Raw genomic sequence first — 11088 nt, 5'->3', positions numbered from 1 at the left:
TTTCGGCGTTCTTTATATGTACGAAACCCTTGTAACATATACTATAACTTGGTTAAGATTACTCCTTCTAAATGATCTTCCATCAAAAAGTTATTTTTGACGTTCATTATCTCTAAAGAACGCCGAAATCCGAGGACAAATTCCAAAAGGAAATCAATGGTCCAAGGACATTTAAACGGGAATTATATTCCAGAAAAAATTCGGTGGGCCATACTTCTGAGCAATTTTGAAGTTGATTCGATTCTAAGAATTGTTGATTTAACCTTTGACAATCATAATCAAATTATAAGCATTTAACAGGATTAATTCAATTATGTTAAACCTGGACCAGATCGCAATATAACAATAAATTTCCTTGAAATTGATTAATTTAGGGTTGCCGTAATAACTCGTAATAACTCGTCTGGAGCATATTCTTCATATACTTTTGTCAAACAAATGATCAATCAATGATACAATCCCATCAGTTGGTGGGACCCTAGGAGAAAAATTAAGAGTACGTCCATACAAAATTGTCTATTTATTTCAATTTTGGAAGTCTTCCACGACTTGTGAGTTGACTACCAAGTCTTCCATGATAATAGCTTCTTCTCATTTCTAGCTTTATAAAATCAACTACTTTCTTACTCATCAGAATGCATTAGTTCATCATAACAATCCATCTTTTCACTTCCTTTTTTTTCAAAACTAAACAGAATTCGGGTATATAATGGGGAATGAATGGGGTTTGGGTCTCCATATTATTTTCTTAAGTATTTTCTTCAGTGCAACCACGTATACTTGTTTGGGTGTTAGAAATACGAGTGTAGTTTGCTCTGAGCGAGAGCGACTTGCTCTTCTTAAGTTCAAAGAGAGTGTCGAAGATGACTTTGGAATGTTGTCGTCATGGATTGGCAATGACTGTTGCAGGTGGGGAAGAATCAAGTGTGACGGTGTCACTGGAAATGTGGAGAGCCTTCATCTAAGAGGAGACTCGGAAGCTGAATTTCTTCTTAAAAAGTTCTACTTAATTAGCAATGAAGTGAGCTCTTCTTTGGCAGAATTAAGGCATCTCAAATACTTGGATATGAGTTGGAATATTTTTCAAGGAAAGGTCCCTGTGTTCATAGGATCACTGAAACAGCTGACTTATCTCAATCTTTCTAATGCTGGTTTTCAAGGTATTATTCCTCATCATATTGGAAATCTTTCTAATTTAGAAGTTCTTGATCTCAGTTCAAACCGAGAGTTGATGATAGATGATATGGTATGGACTTCTGGCCTTTCGTCACTCAAGCATCTCGACTTGAGTTTCTTGGATCTTATTAAAGCAAAGCATGCGGATATGGTGCTTTACATGATTCCTTCCCTAAAAGAGTTAAGTTTGCATGCATGTCAACTTTACTTTTCCGATCATGGTCATTCTCTTAATTCGAGTAGAATGCTTCCCAACATCGAACACCTGGATCTTGCCCACAATTATTTCAAAGGTCCACTCCCTGGTGTTTTTCAAAATATGACATCCCTAGCATTCCTAGATCTTTCAGGATTTGATTTTAGTTTGGCATGGAGCTTTACCGACTTGCTAAACATGATCCCATCTTTATCAGAGCTGCATTTTTCAGGATGTAATATTTATAATACGCATCTATCTTCCCATCATCTCAATTTCAGTACACTTTCTAACATCCAACACCTGGATCTTAGTAGTAATTGGATTGGAGGCGTATTTCCATCTGCTTTAACAAATATGAGTTCCCTAAGAGTCCTTGACCTTCGGGGAAACATGTTGAATTCATCAGTACCCATTATGCCTAACCTCCTAGAGCTTGATCTTTCTGATAACAAGTTTAAGCAGATTGAGCATGTTCGAATCTGGGGATAGTGTTACTTGAAAAAATTGAGTGTTGCAGTCAATCCTTTTGATGCACAAGCGATCAAGTCACAAAAAAACATATCAGAATGCCCTGATTATGCTATGGAGATGTTAAATTTATTTAATAGTTTGCATGGTACAATTCCGGAATCACTTGGTAGATTGGCCAATTTAAGAGAATTAGATCTATCGAACTGCAGATTGACAGGCCGAATCCCCGAATCTGTAACAAGGCTAAGATTTTTAGAAGTGTTATATCTATCTCATAACCGATTAACTGGACCTATTCCGACATTCCTTGGGAGACTTTCCGATCTTGACCTTTCCTTAAATCTATTGAATGGTCCAATTCCGGAATCTCTCGGAAGACATTTTTCATTACAAGCCATTTCATTGTCTTCAAATAGGTTAAATGGGACTATTCCAGTGTCAGTTTCACAACTTCCAAAACTCTGTTCTCTCGATATCTCTTACAATTTTCTGGAAGGAGTAGTTTCTGAAGCCCATTTTGCTAATATTTCGATGTTGAAGTACTTGGATATATCTTCTAACACCGGGTTAACTTTCAAAGTTTCACACGGGTGGATACCTCCATTCGAATTGGTTAGTTTCAGTTCTTGCAAGATAGGAAGCGAATTCCCGCAGTGGCTTCAGAATCAAAGGACGCTTATTAAGTTGGTGAAGTCCAATGCTGCAATTTCGGGATCTCTGCCCCCATGGCTACGCAAGATGCCCATCAGGTTCTTGGATCTCTCTCGAAACAAACTCATTGGTCCTTTGACAAACCTTCCAAGTGGGGGGAAATTTGATGCGCATGGATATGCATTTTACCCGACATTATTTCTGGAAGATAACCTTTTTAATGGGTCGATTCCAAGGTCATTGTGCCGAAGGAAAGATTTGGTCCTTCTTGATTTTTCCAAAAATAGGTTAACTGGAAAGATTCCAAAGTGTCTTGCGGACTTGAAAAGGTTGGAGGGTATGAAATTTAGCTCAAATATGTTGTCTCGTATATCAAAAATATCTATAGGTTATGGCGTAGCTGCCAATGCTCATCTATAGGGTACTAAGTCCATTGCTGCCAATGTTCACCTATAGGGCACTATGTCCATACTGCCAATGTTCCTCTATATCAGCTTTCATCCCTCATCATTCATGTACCCATGCTTAACCCAACATATTTTGTTGATATAAAATACATATACGATTTAAATCATTTAAAACATGTATAAAATCGTTAATCCAACATAGATAGCAAGTATACAGATAATATGCACACATAGCACGTAATTTACATAAAATACTTCATATCTATGTGTAAGATGAAAGTAACTATGCACTCACTTGATAAGGTGGTGACTCGGTACTCGGACAGTGTTTCGTTTACTTAAAACAACTTCTTTTGACAAAACCTAGTATCATTACCACTAGAGTTTAGTCTAATGTTCAACGAGACTAATTAATAGTGTTGCTATTATTACTATTATATAAACGTTAAAACAATATTCTTCACCCACTATGTACAGACAGGGGCCAGACATGAAACACCGGAGGGCAGGATTATTTTGGCATATAACACTTCTGAATCCAACAACCCAGGCGGCACTTCAAACCAGATTCCCCGTACCGCGAGTGGTTAAAAAGATATTATAACGACACTTATATAACTCATAATAATATTCCAAATATTTATTATAAGGTCCTAATCATATTACTATATTTAAACATAAGCTATAGTTAAGGTAGGATAGGCGTATCTCACTTACAACGGGTTTTTCTCAAAACCGGGCTTCGCTGAAGCAGAGCTTCTGAGCCGAAAGCTCTTCCTCTCGGAGCCGTCGGGCGCTCCGGGGCTTTCTTCTCGTGCTAGGGAGTTACCCTAGGCTTTGGGGGGTTTGGGAGGCTAGAGAGAGAGAGTATAGAGAGAGAAAGAAGTAGTGAATTGGTGAGGAAGAGTGGCTGGCTTCACACTCTATTTATAGGATGCCAGGAGCCCTCTCAAGTCGTGAGTTTTTAGTGCTCACGGCGTGAGCTTGCGTAGGCACCAAGGCAAAGCCTGGTGCTGAGTGCGCCGAACACAGTAGGTAAAACAACCAATATTTAAAAATTCATAACTTTCGCATACGAGCTCCGCTTTCGACGTTCTTTATATCCACGCGTAGGTGGGATCATACTCTACAACTTTCCTTTAGACTCCGTAGGCTAATTTTGAATTAAATTTTAAAGTTATATTTTTAACAGACCGGGATAGGAAAAGTCCGTTAAAAATTCATAACATCTTCATCCGACGTCCGTTTTCGTATGTCTTTTTACCGTTGCGCTACTAATAATGAGATCTTCAATTCTCATTTAGGTTGCGTTGGCCAAAAACCTCTCGATCTAAAATTCGAATTTCGGGTTGTGTACTGCTATGCCAAATCTTAGAAAAATCATAACTTCCTCATACGAAGTCAGATTTGGGCGTCCTTTTAATGCATGCTCTCGGTTTAACATATACTATGACTTTTGTTTAGATTTCTAAGGCTAAAAATCCCTCTATCATAAATTTACTATTTATGTCACACAGCGTCGTGCTGGTTTTGTCGCGAAACTTCGACGGGCCATAACTTCTTCGTTATAACTCGGATTTCGGCGTTCTTTATATGTACGGAAGCCTTGTAACATATACTATAACTTGGTTAAGATTACTCCTTCTAAATGATCTTCCATCCCAAAGTTATTTTTGACGTTCATTATTTCTAAATTGACTAGCTTGGATCTACGGGCGTTACACACACAACAACTTGTTTGGACAAATTCCCAAAGGAAATCAATTGCAGACCCTTGACGATCCATCGATATATGTTGGGAACAAAGATATATGTGGAGCTCCATTGCCAAAGAATTGCTCAAGCCATGAAGATCCAACAACGGATGAGAAGAATGATGAAACGCCTGATGGGCCGATGAAGGTATGGTTTTACCTAGACATAATATCTGGTTTTGCAATAGGGTTTTGGGGTGTTATTGGCGTTTTATTGTTGAAGAAGCAGTGGAGATAGAAGCTTTTCATGTTTTCTGAGGAAACCATGGACAGGATATATGTTGTCGTTGTGGTAAGTGTTGCCAATATGACGAGAGGAAGAGAAGCCTTAAAGATAATCTAAAATGCAAATAATCCCTATTTTAATAAAAGAATAGTGTTATTATCCTTTTGACACGTGTCACCCTATTAAACATCCTAGTTATTGCATATTATATTTTTCTTTTGCCATGTGTCACCATATTATATTTCCTAATTAATGCATGTCACTTATCAACTTATTGATTCTTCATTTCAAATTTCAAATTTTCAATTTTTCACTCTAATTACATTAAATTAATAACATTAAAATAAAAATTAAAATAAAATTAATACAAATTATAAAGTGATATAATTTCACATATTTATTTAAATCAATTATTAAAATTTGTATAACTAAAAAAATCTCTTAATTAATAATATATTTAAAATAATTAATTAATAATTTTATGTTTTTACTATAAAAGTTTAATTAACTTTGTAACCATGGTTCCCACGGGTTATAAACTAGTCATGAATATATCTTATAAGTGTTTTACTGTTTAATACTACTATTGTGCTTATTTATACTGCTATTTGGATTCTATATTTGTAATTTTTGTTTGATTTGGTACCCTCTTCTCTAACATTCGATTTGATATTTATACAAGATCAAGTTGTTAGATTAGATTAGGTTAGTCTGAATCTGTAATGATATTGGTCTCGGTTGCTGTTTTGCTTCTGCGTTGAACACTTGGGACACCTGAAATTTAATCATGAGGTCACTTTGTTTATTTGTATGAAAAAACTCATCTTTTGGTTCTTCTTTTTATGCTCTGTTTTCTTGTTTCTTTTCCATTTTTATCATTGTATTCTTTCGTCTTCGTTACATGCTATTTGTATGCATTTGGAAATTTGTATCCAGCTATATATGGTCTTTTTGAAGATAATCGCATATGTTGGAAGCAATTAATAGGTCTTGTTACATTAATCTGCAAAAGCGGCCAAATTTTAAGAATGCGTTTAGTTGCTCAACTTCATCTTTTGTTGCTATATGGCATAATATATAAATAGAAACATTAAGAGTTGTTGTCCTAATCTGCTTCCTTCCTAATATAAAATAAAGAGTGATTTGATTGATCTTGTAGATAATTTAAATTTTGTACTAGAAGAAATATGGGGTTGCAACATATTCAATTCATCATAAGCCAAAAAAACGCACCTGATGTTGTTATGTTCTTGGAACATTCTATTTCAATGGTTGGATATGATGAAATCAGGCATGGGGCATCCCCCCTTGTTCAAACCCTGTATGCAGATCTGTAGAACTAACGATCTGGAGTGGTATTTTTCTAATGGGTGGGTGGTGGTATATACTCTTTTCTTTGGCTTAAATGGTCCAAGGACATTTAAACGAGAATTATATTCCAACAAAATTTCGGTGGGCCATACTTCTGAGCAATTTTGAAGTTGATTCGATTCTAAGATTGGTTGATTTCACCTTTGATAATCATAATCAAAGTTTAAGCATTTAAAAGGATTAATTCAATTATGTTAAACCTGGACCAGATCGCAATATAACAATAAATTTCCTTGAAATTGATTAATATAACAGTAAACCTGGACCAGATGCATATCCGTGATATGCATCCTATCAAATTGCCTTTCAGTTGGTGGGAACCTACGAGAAAAATTAATAGCTTTTTCTCATTTCTTGCTTTATAAAATTGTCTTCTACGACTTGTGAGTTGACTACCAAGTCTTCCATGATAATAGCTTTTTCTCATTTCTGGCTTTATAAAATCAACTACTTTCTTACTCATCAGAATGCATTAGTTCATCATAACAATCCATCTTTTCACTTCCTTTCTTTTTTCTAAACTAAACAGAATTCGGGTTTATAATGGGGAATGAAAGAAGTTTGGGTCTCCATATTATTTTCGTAAGTATTTTCTTGAGTGCAACCACGTATACTTGTTTGGGTGTTAGAAATACAAGTGTAGTTTGCTCTGAGCGAGAGCGACTTGCTCTTCTTAAGTTCAAAGAGAGTGTCGAAGATGACTTTGGAATGTTGTCGTCATGGATTGGCAATGACTGTTGCAGGTGGGGAAGAATCAAGTGTGACGGTGTCACTGGAAATGTGGAGAGCCTTCATCTAAGAGGAGACTCGGAAGCTGAATTTCTTCTTAAAAAGTTCTACTTAATTAGCAATGAAGTGAGCTCTTCTTTGGCAGAATTAAGGCATCTCAAATACTTGGATATGAGTTGGAATATTTTTCAAGGAAAGGTCCCTGTGTTCATAGGATCACTGAAACAGCTGACTTATCTCAATCTTTCTAATGCTGGTTTTCAAGGTATTATTCCTCATCATATTGGAAATCTTTCTAATTTAGAAGTTCTTGATCTCAGTTCAAACCGAGAGTTGATGATAGATGATATGGTATGGACTTCTGGCCTTTCGTCACTCAAGCATCTCGACTTGAGTTTCTTGGATCTTATTAAAGCAAAGCATGCGGATATGGTGCTTTACATGATTCCTTCCCTAAAAGAGTTAAGTTTGCATGCATGTGAACTTTACTTTTCCGATCATGGTCATTCTCTTAATTCGAGTAGAATGCTTCCCAACATCGAACACCTGGATCTTGCCCACAATTATTTCAAAGGTCCACTCCCTGGCGTTTTTCAAAATATGACATCCCTAGCATTCCTAGATCTTTCAGGATTTGATTTTAGTTTGGAATGGAGCTTTACCGACTTGCTAAACATGATCCCATCTTTATCAGAGCTGCATTTGGGATATTGTGGGCTTCATAACACCCATCTATCTTCCCATCATCTCAATTTCAGTACACTTTCTAACATCCAACACCTGGATCTTAGTAGTAATTGGATTGGAGGCGTATTTCCATCTGCTTTAACAAATATGAGTTCCCTAAGAGTCCTTGACCTTCGGGGAAACATGTTGAATTCATCAGTACCCATTATGCCTAACCTCCTAGAGCTTGATCTTTCTTTAAACATGTTTAAGCAGATTGAGCATGTTCGAATTTGGGGACAGTGTTACTTGAAAAAATTGAGTGTTGCAGTCAATCCTTTTGATGCACAAGTGATCGAGTCACAAAAAAACATATCAGAATGCCCTGATTACGCTTTGGAGATGTTAAATTTATTTAATAGTTTGCATGGTACAATTCCGGAATCACTTGGTAGATTGGCCAATTTAAGAGAATTAGATCTATCGAACTGCAGATTGACAGGCCCAATCCCCGAATCTGTAACAAGGCTAAGATTTTTAGAAGTGTTATATCTAGCTGATAACCAATTAACAGGACCTATTCCGACATTCCTTGGGAGACTTTCCAATCTTGACCTTTCTTTTAATCTATTGAATGGTCCAATTCCAGAATCTCTAGGAAGACATTTTTCATTGCAAGCCATTTCATTGTCTTCAAATAGGTTGAATGGGACTATTCCGGTGTCAGTTTCACAACTTCTAAAACTCCATTCTCTCGATATCTCTTACAATTTTCTAGAAGGAGTAGTTTCTGAAGCCCATTTTGCTAATATTTCGATGTTGAAGTACTTGGATATATCTTCTAACACCGGGTTAACTTTCAAAGTTTCACACGGGTGGATACCTCCATTCCAATTGGTTAGTTTCAGTTCTTGCAAGATAGGAAGCGAATTCCCGCAGTGGCTTCAGAATCAAAGGACGCTTGTGGAGTTGACCTTGTCAAATGCTTCAATTTCAGGACCTCTGCCCACATGGCTTCGCAAGATGCCCTTCAAGTTCTTAGATCTCTCTCAAAACAAACTCATCGGTCCTTTGACAAACTTTCCTAGTGGGGTGAAATTTGATGTGTCTGGAAATGGATTTTACCCGGGATTATTTCTGCAAGATAACCTTTTTAATGGGTCGATTCCAAGGTCATTGTGCGAAAGGACAGATTTATTCCTTCTTGATCTTTCCAAAAATAGGTTAACTGGAAAAATTCCCAAGTGTCTTGCCAATCTGCAAAAGTTGGAGGGCATGAAATTTAGCTCAAATAAGTTGTCTGGTGTCATTGCAAAATTCATAGTTCTTTTTTCTTCATCGTTGCTTGGGTTAAAACTGAATGACAATATGTTTAGTGGTGAACTTCCTGGAGAATGGGGGAATTTAAAAGGCCTAATGGTCTTAGATTTTGGTGATAATAACTTTTTTGGGAATATACCAGAAAGGATCGGAGAAAAACTTCCATATTTGATGGTTTTAAGGTTACGCGGAAATAACTTCACTGGTGGAATTCCTCGATCTGTGTGCAATGTTTCAGAACTTCAAATTTTGGATGTTGCATTCAACAAGTTAACAGGAATCATCCCTCATTGTCTAGGACGGTTGAGTGCCATGGTATACCGTAGCCTAGATGGGAGTCTTACCTCTATGGATGCTGAGTATGAGAATGTGAATCAAGTCGTGAAAGGTGTTGATCGCGAATATACAACAGCATGGCAAATAATGTTCAACATGGATCTTTCAAGCAATAATCTTGTCGGAGGGATACCGGTCGAGCTAACTGCGCTTTCTATGTTGATGGGTCTCAATTTGTCTAATAATCATCTAAGTGGGCTCATTCCTGAAAGCATTGGAAACATGACGAAATTAGAATCTCTGGACTTCTCAAAAAATGAGTTGACCGGGATAATCCCTTCAAGCATGGCATCTTTAAACTTTTTGAGCCGCTTGAATTTGTCACACAACAAGTTGTTTGGACAAATTCCAACAGGAAATCAATTGCAGACCCTTGATGATCCGTCAATATATCTTGGCAACAAAGATCTATGTGGAGCTCCATTGCCAAAGAATTGCTCAAGCCATGAAGACCCAACAACGCATGAGAAAAAAGATGAAACGCCAGATGGGCCGATGAAGGTATGGTTTTACCTAGATATAATATCTGGTTTTGCAATAGGGTTTTGGGGTGTTATTGGCGTTTTGTTGTTCAAGAAGCAGTGGAGACAGAAGCTTTTCATGTTTTCTGAGGAAACCATGAACAGGATATATGTTGTTGTTGTGGTAAGAGTTGCCAAGATTAAGAGAGGAAGAAAAGCCTTATAGATAATCTAAAATGCAAATAATTATGAATATATGTTATAAGTGTTTTACTGCCAAGATTGTGCTTATTTATACTACTATTTGGATTCTATATTTGTATAAAGGGTTGTTTAAAAGTATCTATTGTGAAATTTTTGTTTGATTTGATATTTATATAAGATCAAGTTCCTATATTAGATTAATATGGAATTTAATTCCGTTGTAATTCACAAAATCAATTTAAACTTGAAATACCCTCCTCTCCGACATTCAATTTGATATTTATACAAGATCAAGTTGTTTGATTAGATTAGGTTAGTGTGAATCTGTAATGGTATTGGTCTCTGTTGCCATTTTGCTTCTGCTTTGAACGCTTGGGATACCTGAAATTTAATCATGAGGTCACTTTGTTTATTTGTATGAAAAAACTCATATTTTGGTTCTTCTTCTTTTTATGCTCTGGTTTTTTGTTTCTTTCCATTTTTATCATTGTATTCTTTCTTCTTTGTTACTTGCTATTTGTATGCATTTGGAAATTTGTATCAAGCTATATATGGTCTTTTCGAAAATAATCACATATGTTGGAAGCAATTAATAGGTCTTGTTACAATTTGCATAAACAGCCAAATATCAAGAATGACTTTAGTTGCTCTACTTCATCTCCATCATTTTTGTTGCTATATGGCATCTACTCTAATAAATGAATGTTCTTTTTTGCCACATGTCATACTATCATTTAATTTGCCAAATGTCATTTTGTGGTTATTTTGAATTAACTTTTTTCCACATGTCATTTTATGAGATTTTCTAATTTATTAAATTCCACATAATACTTTAATGTAATAATTACAACAAATGTAGGAATAAATTGATATCAATTTCATTAATGAACTTACCTTTTAATTTCAAAATTCCCAAATTAAAGCTTATTAGTTTCTTTTGTTTATTTATTTAAATTATTTGTTTAAATTTAAAAGATAAAAAAAACATTTCAATTATATTAATTCATTATTTTTTTCTTATTTTCTTATAAATTCAAAGTTCTCAAATATTTTGACTTTTATATTTAATTTTTTTTAATTTAATATTAAGGATATACAGTCCGAGCCCATTAAACAA

The 11088-nt window shown here is 35.7% G+C and overlaps 2 protein-coding genes across 2 annotated transcripts; both read left to right on the top strand.

The window, feature by feature from the left end:
• The first annotated feature begins 709 nt into the window (after positions 1-709).
• Positions 710-1864, top strand: LOC145164415 (receptor-like protein EIX1). The gene has a single exon (XM_079083134.1). It carries the CDS (start codon positions 710-712, stop codon positions 1862-1864), a length of 1155 nt encoding a protein of 384 aa, XP_078939260.1.
• Positions 1865-6744: 4880 nt separating this feature from the next.
• LOC145167006 (receptor-like protein EIX2) lies at positions 6745-10090 on the top strand. Its single transcript, XM_079086080.1, has one exon. It carries the CDS (start codon positions 6799-6801, stop codon positions 9991-9993), a length of 3195 nt encoding a protein of 1064 aa, XP_078942206.1. The 5' UTR covers positions 6745-6798; the 3' UTR covers positions 9994-10090.
• The last annotated feature ends 998 nt before the right edge of the window (positions 10091-11088 follow it).

The sequence above is a fragment of the Lactuca virosa genome, chromosome 3 (assembly GCF_052849685.1).
Source record: "Lactuca virosa cultivar CGN04683 chromosome 3, Lactuca_virosa_CGN04683_v6, whole genome shotgun sequence".
Lineage (NCBI taxonomy): Eukaryota > Viridiplantae > Streptophyta > Magnoliopsida > Asterales > Asteraceae > Lactuca > Lactuca virosa.
The sequence above is the reverse complement of the archived record's forward strand: the minus strand, read 5'-3'. Positions and strand labels throughout refer to the sequence as shown.

What these genes read in the sequence shown, in the direction of transcription:
- LOC145164415 (XM_079083134.1), top strand. Translation starts at nt 710, where the DNA reads ATGGGGAATGAATGGGGTTTGGGTCTCCATATTATTTTCTTAAGTATT.
- LOC145167006 (XM_079086080.1), top strand. Translation starts at nt 6,799, where the DNA reads ATGGGGAATGAAAGAAGTTTGGGTCTCCATATTATTTTCGTAAGTATT.